Source organism: Rhineura floridana, chromosome 2 (genome assembly GCF_030035675.1).
Source record: "Rhineura floridana isolate rRhiFlo1 chromosome 2, rRhiFlo1.hap2, whole genome shotgun sequence".
NCBI lineage: Eukaryota > Metazoa > Chordata > Lepidosauria > Squamata > Rhineuridae > Rhineura > Rhineura floridana.
In genome coordinates, this window is record NC_084481.1 from 95,971,683 (window position 1) to 95,992,123 (window position 20,441).

At 41.4% G+C, this 20,441-nt stretch overlaps 2 protein-coding genes across 2 annotated transcripts in view; one reads left to right on the forward strand and one right to left on the reverse strand.

Moving 5' to 3' along the window:
- The window catches only part of KDM2A (lysine demethylase 2A), a 542,877-nt gene that overhangs the window by 176,718 nt on the left and 345,718 nt on the right, over positions 1–20,441 (reverse strand). The window lies entirely within an intron of this gene.
- On the forward strand, positions 15,224–16,180 carry LOC133378220 (olfactory receptor 4S2-like). The gene has a single exon (XM_061613011.1). It carries the CDS (start codon positions 15,224–15,226, stop codon positions 16,178–16,180), a length of 957 nt encoding a protein of 318 aa, XP_061468995.1.

Genomic DNA, 20,441 nt, shown 5'->3' on the forward strand with positions numbered 1-20,441 from the left:
CGGTGAAGGATGGATCCACTGTCCCATAATCGTACTGACCTCCTAGAATATCTTTACCCAGAATTCCTGCACCCTAGGACAAGTCCACCACATATGTTCATGAGATCCTTAAACTTAAAGTGTTTCTGAGTTCAGGACTATAAGTTTTGAAAGGTTTTGTTTTGAAATGTGCTTATGGAAAGCAGCAGAATGGCATGGGGGGTATTTTCAATTTAACATTGCAGAATGTGAAAAATCCATGCTGGCTATAGTATATAGCCACTCTCATGGCTGTATAATTTCTTATTAATAAATGAATCTCAGCCCCTCTGCCACCTTGTCTACCCTGTTCCCTTATCTACTTAGGCCTCTGCCCCCTTATCTTGCAAGTTTCTCTTCCTGCTAAGAGCATATAACTCATCTTGTTTGCAGTCTCTGTGTGTGAGTGGGAAATCTGGAGGCAGGCTGGAGGTGATCGCGACACCTCCACTACTGTCCTGTTCTCACCAGGCTCCTTGAGGCAAGAGACTCCCCAGTAGAAATACAAAGGAGGGCAGTGTCCAGGGTCAGTCCAGAGTCAGAGTCCAGAGTCTACCTCAAAATCAAAGAGGTCAGACAAGAATCAGGCCAAGCAGTCTGTAAACAACACAGGTCAGGGGCAAGGCAAAAGGCAGGTCCGGGGTCAGCTCTAGAGCTGAAGTATAGACATTGTTCCAGCATCTCTTCCAGCACAGCACTGGGGGTTTTATGCTGGAGCTGCTGAACCACGCCCCAAATCTCACCTGACTTCCATTGATCACCTGCAGCCGGACCTTTACTCCTGAGGAGTCTGGGGCTGTAGTTGGGCTCTCCTCCAGATGGGCCGGGTTTCCATCTGGTGTCAGAGGTGACACCTCTCCCTTGGCTCGGGGCTGTTCAGCCTTGATGTCAGAGGCCGAACTTGCCCAGGGTGCAGACAGCACATCCTGGACCTAATCATAGGACCCTGGCCCCTCATCCTCAGATGGAGCCTGAGCCAGGGCTGGGTCCAAGACCAAGGTCTCCTGGTCTTCCTCCAACGAGGACTCCTCTCATGAGGACTCCCCTGGCTGGGATCTGGCAGGTGCCCATCTATGAAGAGGTGGTGTGGAAAACCCATGACCAGATCTTTCAGTGTCCTTTTTCTTTGCTTAAAAGCAGCTGGGCTGGTGGGAAGTTGACTTGCAGCTGTTGCATGAACAGAATCTATGCCATGTGAAAATTTGTGTCACACTGAACTAATCACTTTGTACAAGCATGCTCAGAGTTAGGCACAAGGAGTTAAACAAAGCATCAAAGCCCTGCTGCTACAATTACTTTCCCAAAGTGATATACAAAGTTTAGCTTCTTCTTTGGCTAGTGTCCCTCTCGCCCTCCTCTTGGCCCCTGGGGATCTTATTATCCAGGTTTATTATTTCCTGTGAAGCATCAGATACTGTGTTTCACTTCACCCTCTGCAAGCAGGATAGTTACATCTCTTTGCCTCATCCCACCACCTCCCCAAAGATTCAAAGTGCATAGGTTTTATGTAGTACCACGTGAAGGCCAAAGGGACATCTTCCAAAAAGGGAAAGTTAAAAAACCATGATGCGTTTTCATGACTGCATATAAAAAGACTATATAGTAATCTAAGATGCACAGTCACCCTCCCTTTAGTACAGAGCTCATTAGCTAATGTATTAATAGGCAGGGCAGTCAATCAGAAGAGTCCACCTTGTGAACAACTCTTTTGAATGCAGATATTTGAGATGAAATCTACAGATCTGAGGGTGTTTTTTAAAAAAACATCCAGTGCCATAAAAACAAGCTCTGTGCAAGGCTCTGTATCCTCTAGATGTTTTTTGCTTTCAACCCAATTACATCAGGATAGTGAGAAACTCCCAAGGCAACCTTGAAAAAGCACACAAGGCTATCGGCAACTGCAAATACAAGCAAGGTACATTGTTGCAGAAAATATACTTCTTTTTTTGTGTTGTGTGTGTTTGTGAATATCTGTCTCTATCTGTTCCTTTTTCCAAAATGGACAAGTTCCTAATTGAGCCCATTGTAATCAATGAAACTTAAAAGTGCCTCACTTTGGCTGAATCATCCCCTGTCATTTTAAGACATGCAAAGGGAGAAAAAGGAAGGGTGTCCGTGTATGCATATTAGGCAGTTTGGCTTTTTGCCCCAGTTTCTGTTTCTATCACTTGTTAAATCAGCATATGCACAACAGATTTATTGTTTAAGCAAACAGGTCATAATGGGAAAATGCAGCAAAATTGGCTTCACAGGTCATTATTATAATTACATCAGTGGTGCACTTAGGGCTGACCTTGTGGCTGCGGTTCAGAGACCTGCAGCCCCGAGGAGTCTCAAATGACCACCCAGAGACTGGCAGATGATAGAGGCAGTGATCAACAGACCTGGTATCAGCACCTGAGCCAGAGTCACCAGAGCTGATGCTGGTCACTGCAGCACTTTTTCTTTTTAATTTTACAGTCGGGGCAGCTGGCCAAGCATGCACATGGCTACAGAAGCTCATTGTATTATTTTTTACTTAATATCCTTAATGCCTTTTAAACAACAGAATGGTACTTATTGCACCAGGACAGGAGAAAGCACAAACCATTTTATTCCTAATGGTACTCTGCTATGATAGAGGTGCTATGATTTAACTGAGTTTTTACCTGAGAAACTACACATGATCAGAGTACTTCTGTTGCTGTTGTCAGATTGGCAAACTGTGTTTTTTGGGTGTGTTTGTTTTTTGCTTGAATATATCAGGAATATAGAAGCAGTTGCAAGGCATGAAATGACAATAGTGGTAGTGGGAAGAGAAAATTTTTAATAGCAAGCTTCACACCTGAAAGAACATATATGTGGCTAGCTAATCCCACCCATAAGTCCAATCAATTCAATGTCTAAAATTACCTAGCTGTTCCACTGACTTGCATAAAACCAGTGCACCTTGGACAGCTCCTTGAAAGTCCAGACTAAAACACAGAGTGGATTCACTGCCTCACTGACATCAGAGCTACCAGCCTCCACAGATAAAAACACAAAATTTCCCAGGATAAAATAAATACATTTCCAGTGAAGATATAGTGGTCAAAACTGTACATACTCATTTACAAACCACCACATTTGATCTCCTCGTGTTCTTTGCTGGTGCTGCATTTCTGCAACCCTAGAGGAAACATTTCATCTTTAACTGATTATCCTTATTATGAATATGTGTCAACAGACTCTCTCTCTCTCTTGTATATATATAATCATATGTTGGACGATAAAGGTGATAATGATCTCCATCAGCCTTCCCCAACCTGGTGCCTCCTAGATGATACTGTTATGACATAATTTGTAGTCTTAGAACAGGGATAGACAACATGGTGTTCCCTGGAGGTTGTTATTCCACAGCTCCCATCATTCCTGACCATGGGCCATGCTGGCTGGGACTGATGGGAGTTGGAGTCCAACAATTTCTGGAGGGCACTACATTGCCAAACCCTGCCTTAGACAACAACAAACATCCTTACAAAAGTTGCTAGAAGGTAAGTTTTGGAGACACCTCTGGAAGGCATGGATAATTTTAATACAACAATTAAAAGAAGATATTCAGGTGCCTCTGATTATAGTACAGTTACAATTCATTTGTAAAGTGACCTTAAATTTGACCTGTAGTTTAAGATCTTAATTGCTATAGATCTAAGCTATGTTTGTAAATCTTATTGGGACAGCCAGCTTCTTTAACTGTGTGCTCTTGTCTGTTCTGGGAAACATTGCCTTAGTAATCTATTTTCTTCTGAAAATTCTGATTTGAATAAATGCTTCATGTTTGCCATTTCTATAGGCACTTTTGTCCTAGGATATATTGCAGGTGTTCTCAGAGGTATTCCTAGATGAAATCTAAATAATTTATTCTGAGAAATTTGGGAGGTTATATCTCATCCAAACTACAAGGTACAACTCTGTATATTATGTTGTTAGAGCACTTTCCCCATGAAAACTTTAAGGGATAGAAAAATTAGATTACATAATCATTTAAAAATGGAAATGGACTGCCTTCAAGTTGATTCCGATTTATGGCGACCCTATGAATAGGGTTTTCATGGTAAGCGGTATTCAGAGGGGGTTTACCATTGCCTCTCTTTGAGGCTGAGAGGCAGTGACTGACCCAAGGTCACCCAGTGATGGATGCCCCTGAGGGCTGCAATTCTAAATATACTTATCATCACCATCAGTCTGAAATTAAGTTCATAGCTACTAGATCAACCAAAATGGTCCTAAATGTCTCTTATGTTAGCTATACTTAACTAAGGGACTGAGCCCCATAGAACTCAACAGCTTGTTTTTGAGTAGATATGGTTTGGATTGTGCTGTTGACTAGGGATTCTCTGCAAAGATATTGATATTCAAGCAGGGTTGGCAACCCCCTGCCTGGAATGTCCACTATTGGGCAAGAAACAAACTGTCATGCAACCAATAAACTGCATCATCAGTGGGTTTAGTGGGGCTGAGCTGAGTGCATGGAACCCACTGTTGTTGCTTCTATGGATGTAAGGGAGTAAGATTAAAGGTAAATGAAATGCAAACAGGAAAAGAAAAACAAACAACAGTGATGATTTCCTAAATGCAATACCATACCAACCACAAGAAGATTCTTGTAAGGCAGAAAACTCAGTATCCCACAACCGGTCAGGATTCCTAACCAAAAACCAAAACTAAAAAAATCCTGGCAGCCAGTCAGCCAAGGTCACAGAAATCCCCATGCAACACAACCTGATTCAGGGGCTGCAGTTAGTGCAGAATCCTGTGGCACGATTGCTGACATGAGTGAGACCCTATCAACACTTAACACTTCTGCTCTGAAATTGGCACTGGTTGCTGATTTGCTACCAGGACAAGTTCAAGGTGTACTTTCCGTGTTACAGGTACCACATAGTATTTGTTCTGCTCTTGTAAGAAATCAGTCCTTTAGTGTGGCAGCATTATGCTTCAGAACTCCCTGCCTATTGACATTAGGCAGATGTCTTCATTGTACTCTTTTCTGCACCTGCTAAAAACACTTTTGTTCAGGTAAGACTACCCAGGCATTTAGACACTATTATGTTTTTTACATCTGTTGTTGGTTTTATTGTTTTGAATGTTTTTAAATATCTGTATTAAACTTTTTTTGCCAATAATTTTATTGTTTTAATTCCTTCTATAAACTGCTTTGATGTTTTTTACAATAAAGGGCTATACAAATGTTGTAAATAAAATTTTGGAGTCATTGTGGCCCTTGGGTCTCTTTCCACTCTTAGGAAGAAAGGAATCTGCCTTATACAAACACAGGCCATTTGGTACCATCTAGCTCAGTACTGATGATATGGACTAGCATTTGCTCTCCAGGATTCCATGCAATAGTCTTTTCCAGAAATTGAATTTTGGTCCTTTGCATGCAAAGCATGTGCCCTACCACTGAGCTACATCCCTTCCCTATTTTAAAAAAGTATCTTTTAAAATTGTTCTTTTCAATTCATTAATGAATGCACAGCATACTTAGGGCAGATCCACACCATTTATTCAAAGCACATTCAAAACACATTTGAAGCACATGAATCCAACCACAGAATCATGGGAACTCTAGTTTGTTAAGGGTGATGGGAACTATAACTGTGAGGGGGAAACAATACTTCCCAAGATTCTTTGGGGGAAGTCATGGGTGTTAAATGCAAGTTGGATGTGCTTTAAATGTATTGTGTGGATCGACTTCATAAACTTTGCCTGCATGTGAATCATTTTAATTAATTTTTTAAAATGGAAATGAGTTATGGAGTTTACTGGGTGACCATGGGCTACTCATCATCTCTCAGCCTAATCTGCCCCTTAGGATGAAAACAACAGAGGGGAACCATGACCATCTCAAGGAAGAAGAGCACACTTAAAATATAGAGGAAATCATAGACTCATAGAATCATAGAGCTGGAAGGGGTCTTGTAGGCCATCGAGTCCAACCCCCTTCTCATAGCAGGAAATCCACAGCTAGAGCATCTCCTGCAGATAGCTGTCCAGCCTCTGCTTGAAGACATCCAGCGAAGGGGATCCCACCACCTCCCTGGGCAGTCGGTTCCATTGCCGAACTGCCCTTACTGTCAAGAAGTTCCTTCTAATGTCCAATCTGAATCTACGCTCCTGCAACTTAAAACCATTAGACCTAGTCCTACCCTCTGGGGCAGCAGAGAACAAATCTGTACCCTCCTCTATGTGACAGCCCTTCAGGTACTTAAAGAGTGTAATCATGTCACCCCTCAGCCTTCTCTTCACCAGACTGAACATGCCAAGTTCCTTCAACCTTTCCTCATAAGACTTGTTCTCCATACCGGCTATCATCCTTGTCGCCCTCTTCTGAACCCGCTCTAACTTGTCTATATTTTTCTTTAAATGAGGCACCCAGAACTGAATGCAGTATTCCAGATGAGGCCTGACGAATGCAGAATATAGTGGGACTATTACTTCCCTCGACCTGGAAACTATAGCTCTGTTTATGCAGCCCAAAACCGCATTTGCCTTTTTTGCCGCAGCAGCACACTGCTGGGTCATGTTCAACTTGCGATCCACTACAGTTCCAAGGTCCTTCTCACATGCACTACTGCTAAGCCGGGTATTTCCCATCCTGTACCCGTGCATTTTTTTGTGTGGCCTAAATACAGAATTTTGCATTTGTCTTTATTGAATTTCATTTTATTAATTTCAGCCCAATTTTCTAGTCTATCCAGGTCCCTTTGGATTTTATTCCTGTCTTCCATTGTGTTAGCTATCCTTCCCAGTTTCGTATCATCCGCTAACTTCATAAGGCTTCCCTCCACCCCGTCATCTAAGTCATTGATAAAAATGTTGAAGAGTATCGGCCCCAGGACAGAACCCTGTGGCACTCCACTCGAGACCTCCTTCCAGTCCGAAGCAGAGCCACCGACGACCACTCTTTGAGTACAGTTTTCCAACCAGTTGTGAATCCACCTGACAGTATTTCCATGTAGTCCGCATTTGACCAGTTTGCTAATCAAAATTTCGTGGGGGACTTTGTCAAACGCTTTGCTGAAATCTAGATAGAGGACATCTACAGCATTTCCACCATCTACTAAGCTAGTGACCCGATCAAAAAAAGAGATGAGATTAGTTTGACAGGATTTTTTCTTGACAAACCCATGCTGGCTGCTACTAATCACAGCATTGTCATCTAGATAGTTGCCAATGGACTCTTTTATTATCCATTCTAATATCTTTCCCGGTATTGAAGTCAGACTGACCAGCCTGTAATTCCCCAGATCTTCTTTTTTACCCTTTTTAAAGAGCGGGACGACGTTTGCCCGTCTCCAGTCCTCCGGCACCTCTCCCATTCTCCAGGATTTCTCAAAGATGATGGCAAGAGGTTCTGAGAGTACATCCGCAAGTTCCTTCAATACTCTGGGATGCAGTTCATCAGGCCCTGGAGATTTGAACTCATTTAGGTTAACTAGGTATTTCCTGACTATCTCCTTATCAATCTTGAACTGCAATCCCGACCCCTTACTGAGATTGCTACCGATGCAAGGTTGCACACTGTTCCCTTTTTGGGAGAAAACGGAGGCAAAATAGGCATTGAGCAGTTCTGCCTTTTCCTTGTTATCTGTCAACATTTTGCCCTCCTCATTGAGCAGCAGTCCCACCGTTTCCTTGGTCTTTCTCTTGCTTCGAACATATCTGAAGAACCCCTTTTTGTTGTTCCTCACTTCCCTCGCCAGCCTCAGCTCATTCTGGTTTTTAGCTTTCCTTACGCTATTCCTGCAAGCCCGAGCCGCTCGTCAGTACTCTTCCTTGGTGATGCGTCCTTCCTTCCATTCTTTATACATGCTCTTTTTTATTTTTACCTCCTCTACCAGCCTTCCGTGTAGCCACATTGGCTTTTTCCGATGTCTTCCATTTTTCTTCCTCTTTGGAATTGTTTGCGATTGCGCTTTTTGTAATACATTCTTCATGAACTCCCACGCTTCTTGGGCTCCTTTTTTCTTTAGTCTATCTAGCCACGGGATCCTACCCATCCTTTCCCTGAGCTTGCTAAAATTGGCTTTCCTGAAATCCAAGGTCCATATTTGACTATATTCTTCTTTGGCTTTCCCCAGAATCATGAATTCCAGCATTACGTGGTCACGTTCTAATAATGTTCAATTATAGTGTGAAATTAGATATTTATTGGAACATAGTATGAAGAAATATTTATATAAGCTTAACTATCAAATATGTTTATTATTTACACAACCTGTAAAGATATTTATAGTGCAATTCTATGTTTGTTTACGCAGAAGCAAGTCCCAATGTATTCAATGGGGCATACTCAAACAGGGAAACGTACACAGAACTGCAGCCTCACCCAACTCAAAATTCAGAATCATGCCACTTTAAACTGTTTTGCAACTATTTTATACTTATTTTTATGGTTATTGGATTTTAAAGGGATTTATTTCTTGTTGTGAGCTGCCTTGGTTTCTAATCAGCAACCCTGCCTCACAGGGATGTTGGAAAGACTCCATATACACACATACTGGAGATATAAAGTACATAACCCTTTATAACAGTTTATTGTGAAAACCAGTTGGTCATTGCAGAACATTTTTTTAAAAAATCAGTATTAGTTTCCTATGTAATAAAAGCAGTGACACTTGAGTAAGCCCTGCTTAATTGCTTTAAAAAATAGGATTTGAGGGGAAGAGAAAGATTTACAACACAAACACAATCCTTTGCTATGTTCATTCCAAAGTCCCATGAATTTAGAGCACAATCCTAACCATGTCTACTCAAAAGTAAGTCCTACTGAATTCAATGGGGTTTACTCCCTGTATGTGGGATTAGCATTGCAGCTTTACTCCCAGAAAAGCGAATATAGGATTAAAGCTTCATATTGGGAAGGTTTTTAAAACACTGCCCTCTTCTACAACCCAGGAAAACTAATACTTGTTTGACCCCCTCATAATTAGAAAAGCACAACACGTTGCAATGGCATTAAGATCTCCTGCATACAAGAGAGAAAAACTTGTGTTATTGATGAAAGTGATAAACTTACTGAGATTTTCAGACAAACAGGAAAAAACAGTTTTCTGGCCTTGGAATGGGTTCTACAAATCCCTTGTCAATCACAACCCTGACCTCACTTATTGGCTACCAACCTGAAAGGACGGGGTTAGAGCAGCTAGCTATGAGCTAATTTAACAGAAGTTGAGGGGGCTGGTTGGCTGATGTTTTGGTGTATATCTCTTGAACCAGACCACTTAGAAACTTTTTAAAAATTAAAACTGAAAGTTGGGAGATTGAGGTGACTCACCTGGAGAGGACCACAAAAATCCAGAGTCTCCAGGTGAAACCTGGAAACCTGGTAAGCCTATCTAGGAAGCATGCTGCTATCTGTAGTTAAAGCAGAAATTCAAAAAGAAGGCAAACACACAGATCCCTTATGCCACCACCTACCCTTGTGATGGGCAACTTTCTTACCAATCCTTACTTTGCAAAAGGTTCAAGAATCAGAATAAAGTGTTTTGATCATAGGAAATGGAATCTTTGTTAGCACTTCAGAATATGTGCCACAATCAGTTGTGACTGATTGTGTCAAAGGCTGGTTAGGTCTACAAAGGCTCCATGTGATTTTGGGACTTTGAGTAGGGCCATCATTAGACAGAGTGAGGCAGCTGACTCAAGTGACAGATGTTGGGGTGTGTGTGTGGCAGAATCAACCCACTGTTCCCTCTGAGCCCACTGGCTCTTCCCATCCTTCTGATGCCCCGCAATAGCTATGCTTGTTTCTTGATGGCCTGGACTGCCTCGTATGCCTAAATCGCCTTCTCCCAGTGTATTACAAACAGCACTGTGGAAAAGGCCCTTGAGTGAGCATGCAGTGAGGGAGTCACTCCAGGCCACAGTCCAGCAGGCGGCACGGTTGCATCAGTTCTTCCACTGTTCTGCCACTGCTACATTACAGCATCTGCTTGAGTGGGCCATGAACAGGTGCCAAGCAGAGAGTTGAGTGAGTGACAGTAAGGTGCTGGTGACATTGCTGTGTGTGCCACCTGAACTAGTCTGTTGCTCTCAGCTGTTGTAGAGAATGCTGTCTCATCACTTGTCAAGAATATCTAAGTTTGGTCAAGCTAAAATGGCTCAGTCAGAGGGAATTCTGGGAGGTTTTGTTGCAAAGACCTCTGGGATACTCTGTGCTGGGGAAACCCAAGTGTTTTAGTGCCAGACAGCTGCAAATTGCTAATGTCAAGAAGCTGCAGCTGAGCCTTATCTGTTATCTCTTATCTGCTTCCTGAGATCAGAGTCAGGAGTTTGTGTATTGCAGATCAGGGACTGCTTGGTGTGAACTGTCTAGCCCTCCTTATCTTCAAGGAAAGTGATCACAGAAGGGGCACCTAGGATGGCTAATTGGACCCAGGGCCAGCTCTGAAGGGTGGCAAGATTGGGTCCTGGCTGAGGGCCCAGTGCCCTGAGGGCCCCCTGAAGGGCCCCTCTTTAGGGTGGGGGAGTAGTGCTCCCCTTCTGTGATCTGCAACAGAATTGCTATTGCGGATCACACCGCCTGCCCGTTCCCTTGCTCCGTTTACCTTTCCTGTGTCTCGTGGCTGTGTTTTGTGCAGCGCTGCCCTTAACCAAGATGGTGGCTGAGGTTTCCCTATGAGGCTGAAGCATCTGCCGCCATCTTGGTTTATGGCAGCCCTGCATATGCGTAGCATGCATGCGTGCAATCAATGAAAAAGGCGGTGGAAGCTTCAGCTTCAATTTCCTTTAGGGAAACCTCAGCCACCATCTTGGTTAAGGGCAGCGCTGTGCATACAGCTGCAAAACACAGACCAGAAAGATAGGTGGAGTGAGGGGATGGGCGGATGGTGTGATCCACTGCAGCATGTGCCAGGGCCTGGGGCAGGCTGGAGCCCAAGGGCCTCAGCATGCCTGGAGCCGGCCCTGATTGGTCCCCTCCCTGTTGCCAGCTGAATCCCATAAAATGAAGGGTGATTTTTCAGTTACAGTACTTGTTTCCCCATTTCATCCATCCCTATTCGTCTATGGATTTCAGTCAAAGCCTTTGGGAACCTGGCTATCAGACTGCGAAGTGAGCATCAGCTAGGATAGGGAAGCTTCTTTAATTTTCTTTGACTGTTTGAATCTCTCACAGTGTTACGTAAATATATCTCTTGCTCAGCCCTGTAGAGGGTAATTGGCTCTAAAGGAAATATATGCTGCTCTCTTTTATATGTACCTTTCTTTTCTTTTAAATAAAGTACCTTTTCTTAATGGTGTGTATTGCTTTGGGCTTTGGCTCTAAATCCAGTTCTTGACCACGAAACTACTGACTACTGTTGGTTAATTTAGGTTAGTGCTCCAGAGCAAAGAGTTTAGCAATAGGTCTGCTCTAGGATTTAAATTAGTGTTCTGAGTTCCCCTTACTCAGAGCGTGGGCTAGTAAACGGGTGGTGGCAGTCTACCTTCTAGGGTTGGCGTTAGGTATAAACTAACTCTAGGAAAGTGAGTGTTTGCCTGGGGAGCAGTGGCCCAGGGAATTGGGACTGTTTTCAGAAGCAAAGACCCCCTTGGGATTGCTGAGGTCAAGGGACCCTAAGGGGCAATCTTTGACAATCACTAGTGCTGAAGCGAGGTTCAGATTCAAGAGGTAGTGGATTGTGCGGTGGGGCAAAGGCACTTACCTGACCTACTGGTAGATGAGTTGCTGCTGCTTACTGGGAAGGAGCAGGGAAGGGTGGTGTAGCATAAATGCACTGGAAAGAGGGCTGGATTAGCCTGGCCAGTGGATTTGTAATCCATGCCAGCCTCTCTGCTCCCTGTCTCCCTCCTGGTAAGCAGAAGTGACTCACCTGCCAGGAGGTCAGGTAAGTGCTTCTGTCCCACCACACCATCAGCTACTCTCTGAAATTCCTATATGTGGAAGGGGGGAGGAGATCTTGTTCTCTTCATGGAATAAAATGTCTTGGGCTGGTCCTGGCCTTAAATGTATTTATTTGTAACATGACTAGCCTTGACTTGACTCTTTTCCTGAATCCAGCCTGTTCAGCTATAGTGTCATTGGTTTCAGTACAGTGAATTTCTTTGATAAATAGCTGGCATGCAGTTTGAAGACAATACTGAGAAGGCTTATGGAGTGATGAATTGTAGAATAATGTTTGTTTCCCCCACTTTTTTTTTTTAAAAAAAGATCACCATTACACTCAGCTCCCATTCTCTGGGAATCTTAGCAAAGCTGTTTATATATGTACAATCTTTTTGCTAGATTGGAAGCTCAGTGCATATTCTTTTTTTTTCCAATTAATTTTTATTCAAATTTTCAAAACCAAAACAATACAAAAAGAAAAAACACAAATTAATAACTAATACAATAAAAAAAAGAAAAAAAAGAAAACTATTGACTTCCGATTTGTCGTAGTTCAGCTATAAGTCTATAATATATAACAAGCCTGTCTCTTAATAGATTATAAAATCACCTTCCTCCAGCGGTTATCTTAGTTGGTATCAAATCTCATTAACATCATATCATTTTATTCTTCCACAAAAAGTCAAAGAGAGGTTTCCAATCCTTAAGATATATGTCCATCAATTTTTTTCTAGATAGACATGTCAATCCAACTCATCAAGTGTACTAAGTCCAGTAATTTCAAATCGCTGTTCTTCCATTATCCGTATTGGTTCCATCTTCCATCTTTACGCACCCAATAATCTTGCTGTCATAGTCATATAATAAGAGTCTGATAGGAATTTCCTTTATCACAGATATTTCCTTGCCATCAATTCCAAACGTATCACTGAAGTATTGTTGCAAAGCCGCATCTCTGTTCCTCTTTTTTACGGAATACACTAGCACATCTCTTGAAGGTTTTTCCATTGACACAAAACAGGGATTAATTCTGTAAACTTTCTCCATTTCAAGTTCCATCAAATCCTTCCAGTCCAAGAATTTTTTCGAACCGATAATATCTTTATCTCCAATCTCTTCATCAATTCCTTCAGGGACAGCGTCATCAGCGCATATTCTGATGTATTTCAGAAATATTTCAGGGCCCATTGTACCTTCCCCAGGAACTTTATTGTGGTAAACTGTTTTTATTTCACTTCTGTAGGAGATATGGTTGGTCATAAGTCAGGATCCTCTAGGCTGGGAATCTAAATTGCAGGACCTGTCTCAATTACTGACTAGTCCTATGACTAAAGATCTACTCCAAAATGATCTTCCCATTTATCTGCCATGATTTGGACTTCTAGACCAATTGTTATTTTGGGGATTTCTGAGCTACCATATGCCAGAATTTAGTTCCACTTGTACGATAGGACTTCCCTTTCCTCTCCCCCATCTGTTCTGGATAGTCTCCTAACCCTCTGGAGCAGATTTTGAGGATGCCCGGGCAGCTGCAGGGGAAAGGAGAGGGAAGGGAAGTTCCATTGCATAAGCAGAAATCTGTTGCACATGCAGAACAACATCACTGGATACAATGCAGTACATCCATTCATATTTTCATTTCATGCATGTCATGCTCCTGACTATAGTACACAGCAGACTTCAGCAACTGGAATAGCCTCTTGTCGGACTGGAAAGTATTGAGTATTTGTGGTCGCTACATTTTTGCTCAAGTTCTACATTATATTGCATTAATTCATTGAGCTGTCTAGATCACATATTTTGGACATTAACTTCAATATGTACGATTTTTCATATTTTGAATGTTTGACATTGAGAATTTTTTCCTTGTAGGATTAGGGTGACTGGTTTATTGAGCAGATGACCTGTTTATTGAGCATTCATCTTCATTTGTTTGCAGGGAAATGAGATGATGTTGGTTATTTAATGAGCATTCATTCTGATTTGTTTGCAGGGAGGGTAGATGATGTTGCATCAAAACAAGTGTTATCCCACACTTTCCAGTACATCTGTCCATCACGTTGCTTATTGCAAAAGGTCTGATCTTTTAGGGAAGCTAGTTCATTTTGCAAGAGTACCCAATCAACAATGATTGCACAACCTAAATTTACTGGTATGCAATAGAAACTCCCCTGACAATAGCAGCAGTCTGGAAGTGCCCTTAGGCAAAGTGAGGCAACTCTGCTGACAAAAGTTGAAGCATTGTAACAGCTGTATTTCCTGACCCCCCCCACTTCATTCTATTTCCACATGACCTTTCCTGAACCTCCTATACTGGCCTGTGCCTCAGGTGCTGTAGGGGACACTATTCCACCACCAGTGTTGAAGTAAGATTCAGTTGCTAGTCCAGATGGTTTCTCTTTGTGGAATGGGGAAGGGGTGCTATCTTGTTCTCCACTTCAGGCAGCAAAATGTGACATGGAACAATCAGATAAATGAAACCAGTGATCTTTATCTTGTAACCACATGCTTTTGGAACCTGAATATGGAATAAATTTGTTTATATTTCTTACTGTTAAATAAATACAATCCAATTGTTTTTTATACATGCCTGATTCTTGGCCTAGTTACCAAATAGAACTAGTTTAGCTGAATAGTGACAAAGCTACACAGTAACATGACATAAGGCAAATAAGGGCTTGAAAAAGTTATTAGTGGTGACAGTAAGATTCCCACTAGAGAGAAGCAGTTACTTGTAGCAGAAGAACAACCTAAAGCTGAGATCTTTAGAAGCTATAACGTATCCAGAGGGGTTGAGGCTTTCTGCTGCCAAGGCTGTTTGTAAACAAAAGCTGGGGGGTGGGGTAAGAAAATCAAGGCTGTAGCAACAATTTTGCTTAACTCAGAGGGTGGAATTAGGATCTCTACTTGTGCCAGGCAGTGTGTGGAAGTGGAGGTTCTGGTAGTGTGCAGGATAAAAAAACTCAAGAAAAAATAACTCTTTCCCTCGAAGAGTGAACTTTGGCAGGGGAAGATAAAACAGATTACAATTCCAATCATGCCTGACTATTAGCCATACTGGCTGGGGCTGATGGGAATTGGAGTCCAACAACATCTGGAGGGCCACATCTCTGCAATAGAGAGTAGCTGGACAAGGTCTCTTTCGTGGCCTAACGGTATTTTAACTTGCACTGAGATATAGATTGTTTATGGCCAGGAAGCCATTCCAAAACTGTGATCCCCACCTGAAGTCTCTGCCATGCCAGGGTTCCACCATCTAATAGTTGTACATGTGTATAAGACCACATTTAATCACCAACAAGAAATGTCAATTTCTGAGCATATTTATTACTTCTTATTGCAGGTGATCTAGAAATGGATCTCAAACCCATGATGCAGAATGTAAACAATGTGACAGAATTTATCTTCTTTGGCCTCACCCAAAATGCAGAGCTGGAGAAAATATGTTTTGTGGTGTTTCTATTCTTCTATTTAATCATCGTTCTAGGAAACCTTCTCATAGTTGTCACTATAATCTTCAGCTCCCGCTTAAATTCTCCCATGTATTTTTTCCTTAGCTACTTATCTTTTGTAGACATCTGCTACTCCTCTGTTACAGCCCCCAAAATGATTGCAGACTTTCTTACTGAAAAGAAAACCATTTCCTTCATTGGCTGCATAACACAGCTTTTTGGGGTCCATTTCTTTGGTTGCACAGAAATCTTCATTCTAACAGTGATGGCATATGACCGGTACATTGCAATTTGTAAACCACTCCACTATACCACCATTATGACCAAGCAGGTTTGTGGGCAGATGATGGCAGCTTCATGGGTTGGAGGGTTAATGCATTCATTGGTACAGACTCTTATTACCACACAGCTTCCTTTTTGTGGACCCAATGAAATTGACCATTATTTCTGTGATGTCCATCCTTTACTGAAATTGGCTTGCACAGATACCTATGTTGTTGGCATCATTGTGGTTGCCAATAGTGGGATGATTGCTTTGGGCTGCTTCATCATCTTGGTTGTGTCATACATTGTCATCTTGGTGTCCTTGAGATCTCGCTCTTCAGAAGGCCGTCGCAAGGCTCTTTCTACCTGTGCTTCCCACATCACGGTAGTCATTTTATTTTTTGGGCCATGCACCTATACCTACATACGCCCTTCCAGCAACTTCTCAGAAGACAAAACAGTGGCTGTATTTTACACTGTTATCACCCCGATGCTCAACCCATTAATCTACACACTACGAAATGAAGAGGTGAAGAATGCCATGAGAAAATTATGGAGGAGGAAAGTGACTTCAAGTGAGAAAACAAAAATGTGAACTTTAGCATTATTTTTGTTAAAGAATGTGCATAAAATCCTTAGAATTGATTTATGTGATGCTTATCTTGAAAACAAGCAAATACCTTTTTATTTTTCCAGTGTTCTTAATTAGTTTCTGCTGTAATTTATTTTATCTTCGGCATATTTTGTGCTGCTTTTATATGTTTTATTATTATTGCATATCGCATGTGTATTTTAATTTTGTTGTACATCATCTTGAGAAGCTTGAAGCCTGTAAATACTTGGGAACATACATCCATGCAGGCAACAAATAAAATATTCAGCAGAAAGGAGTAATTCAGGATTTGAAGATGTTTGATAATTAGTGTCTCGATAGCTATAGTTATAAGAAGGTGACTAGAGAAGAAAGTTACTCTGCACGGGGAATCAATGATGCAGTACTTGTCAAACACGCACATCACAGCTTTGAAAACAGATTTGACACACAATACTATACAACCACAAGAGTGGCTGTATACTATAGCCAGCATTGACTTTTTTCATTCCGCAATGTTAAATTGACAGTAACCCCCATTATTTATTTTATTTATTATTTGATTTATATCCTGCCCTTCCTCCCAGCAGGAGCCCAGGGCAGCAAAGAGAAACACTAAAAACACTTTAAAACATCATAGAAACAGACCTTAAAATACATTTAAACAAAACAACGTTAAAAACATTTTTTAAAAAAGTTTAAAAAACCCCCATGCCATTCTGATGCTTCCTGTTAGCTCATTTCAAAACAAAACCTTACAACACTTATAATCTTGAACTCAGGAACGCTTGCTTAACAACCCTCTAAATTTTCATGGCAATATAAAAAACAGACAGAGAAAATTGAGAGTTCAAACTGTAAAAAGAGAGGGAAAAAACCAGACCCCCTTTGGACTTCTTTCTGTCAGAGTTCTCATAATTTGTTGAAATTAATTAAAAATCAGCCATGTTCACAGAGTACCTGTTATTTTATTACTGACCTTGCCCCATACTCTGACCTTCATCTTCTGCAATTTAAACATTAAAAAAATGCCTAGCTGATTTTTAATTAATTTAAGAAATTTAGCATTGAAGTCAATGATTAGCCAGGGCATGCTCAGTAAGAACCAACTGTCCGTGTCCTAAAAGCTAGACTCACAGCTGCTTGGCTTGGCTAATCAGGGGGCGACATCCAGGCCAGACCTTTATTTCACTTGAGACAGTCATGGCTTCCCCCAAAGAAGTGTACCTGGGAAGTGTAGTTTGTGATGGATGCTGAGAGGACACTCCTATTCCCGACAGAGCTCCAATGGCCAGAGTGGTTTAACAGTCAGCTGCTCTGAGTGAAGCTCTGTGAGGAGAACAGGGTGTCTCCTAGTAACTCTCAGTACCCTTCACTAACTACAGTTCCTGGAAGTTTGGGGGGAAGTCATTACTCTCTAAAGTGAAATAAAAGCCTGGTGTGGATGTGGCTAGGGACAGCTTTGGTTTAAATTTAGGTGGGAGACTATATGTGCCTTCTGTAGAATACAAATGTGGGGGAAACTCTGAAAAATAATTATACTGTATAGGGTTGCCAGGTTCAGGGCCTAAGACTGATCCTGTATCTTTAGGAGAAGAGAAAGTGAGCCAAGTGCAGGTGTTCTTGCAACACTGTAATGGGAAAAACCACAAGGTGGAATTCTCCCTTCCCCGTGCATAACTTTTAAAGACACAGAAGACCTCTTGGAGGCTGGGCCCGGCAACCAAGAGGTCTTCTGTATCTTTAATGAGAGAAATATAATTGGCTAGGTTAGATTATCTATAGAAACAGGAGTAACACAGAAAAGAAGCAAAGTAAGAAGAACAAGAACAAACATACAAGAATGTAGTTCTCCATCTTTGGAGGTGGCAGGTATTGCCACCACTCACCATATGCTCAGAGGCAGATGTTACCACATTCTTCCAAGCTACACAGGAAGTGGATTGCACTGTGAAAGACCAACCCCAATGGTGTTTGCATTTTGACAAATTTGTAGGGCAGTACAATATCTCAGAGAGGAGGTCAGGTTTTCTGCTCCCCTGGTGCATTCACTATAGCTGCCCAATTTCCCTGCTTTTTAAAGGTTGATAGAAATATCTGTGGGCTATAGGTACGTTCTTAAACTGCAAGGTTTTTTTGCCTATTAGTGAATATATAGTACCTCTTAAAGCAGGGATGGAGAATCTTTTTCAACCTGAGCACTTCATTCTTTCCTTGGCAACCTTCTGGGATCCACATGCCAGCAGTGGGCATGGCCAAAACAAATGGGTAGAGTTGGTAATGGATTAGTCCAATCCATACTCTCACACGCACATACATGCACACATCACACACATGTGCTTGCATGCAAGCACACACTCATACAGCATGCACACACATAGACACTCTTATTCATTCATTCATTCACTCACTCACTCACTCACACATACCACTCATTTTATTTATTTATACATACAGTTTTATACCATTTATAAAACTCACTAAGCAGTGTACATACAACCAATAAAAATAGAATGACAATCAATACATTTTCCTGAAAACTAGATAAAAATAGAACAAAACTATATTATCACAAATAAAACTAAGCAGTGTACATAACACAGAATTAAAAAGTTAAGAGTCAGGGGCCAGAGAAGCTTTGGTAAACATGTGAGTTGTTAAGAGGCATTTAAAGGCAATTACTGTCTCTGTCTCATATTCATAGGGTCGCCATAAGTCGTAATCAACTTGAAGGCACATAACAACAACAAGGGCACACCAAGCCTGGCTCCAGGTGATGATCTCCTGGCCAAGGAATGGCCTCTCCATCCAGTCTGCTGAAAGACCACCGACGTTTGGCTGCTCCTCTCCTTGAACTCTTTCCATTCCAGCATATGATTACAGGAACTCTGTAACCAAGAAACAGTGCCTGAGTTGTTTTCCCATCCACCAACCCCAATCCCTTTCCCTTTTGTGTTGTGTCTTTTAGATTGTAGACCTTAGGCTGTCCTACTATTGACATTTGTAAGCCATTGTGGAAGCCTTTTCTGGTTGAAGAACAGGATTAAATGCTTCAAATAAATAAATAAATGGAGACCTTTGCTTTAACTTGCTATTTGGTGTTCTGTCTATAGATTTGTCTATTTGTAATGGGATAACTCCATTAGATATGGAAATACCAGAATGAAATCTTGTACACACTTTTGATATGTAATTCTATGTGTGTTCCCACTCAACTCCTCTACCAAGTTTCAGAGGAAAGAGTAAATTCAACAGTATGTGATGCTTTTTTTGAAGAATGATAGAGAGCCAGTGTGGTGTAGTGGTTAAGGTGCTGGACTATGACCTGGGAGACCAGGGTTTGAATCCCCACACAGCCATGAAGCTCACTGGGTGACCTTGGGCCAGTCGCTGCCTCTCAGCCTCAGAGGAAGGCAATGGTAAACCACCTCTGAATACCGCTTACCATGAAAGCTCTATTCATAGAGTCGCCATAAGTCAGAATCAACTTGAAGGCAGTACATAATTCCATGTTTCAAGTTAGAAACATGCATTTCCATGCACTAGCTCTCAAGCAAAGAGGGCTAGAAAAAAGTGTAAAACAACATCCCTTGAATGTAAGATATAAGACTGAGATATAGGAAAGAAAGTTAGTATGCTATTCAGGATTATATGAACCCCAGTTTGATAGGAACAGATGGATAATTTTTGCAGTTTCCTATATTGCAGTTTAGATATCATTTACCAGTGAGTGCCGAATGGCAATATTTACAATTACAACACCTGTCTGTGGCCTATTTGCTTTGAGTGCCGCAGCATTCCCTTAATTATTGGAAGGAATAATTGGATCTTGACAGAAAACCAAACCTGCAAGTGTTATGTATAAATATTTAAAAGAAGCATATAAAGTGGAAGTTCAAGAATTTAAGGAAGAATGAAACAGGGAGTTCAATTAAGCAATACAACCTAAACAATGGGAAATTGCTTTAGAATCTATATGAAATGTTTCTATAGATTTAAAATTGAGATTGATTCAGTAAAAATTGGTATTTTGGGTATAATGGATGCCACAATGTCTTTACAAGAAAGCATTGCCTAATTCAGATAGATGCTGGAGGTGCAATGCTGGAAATGTCTCATTGAGGCATATGATGTGAGCATGTCCAGTGATATTTTCTTTTTGGTCTGACGTTGTTGTCCATATTAACTTTGTATTGGCAAAATTCTTGAATTTTGCAGATGTCCATGTACTTTTAGATTACATTCTTGTTATATGGAAATTAAT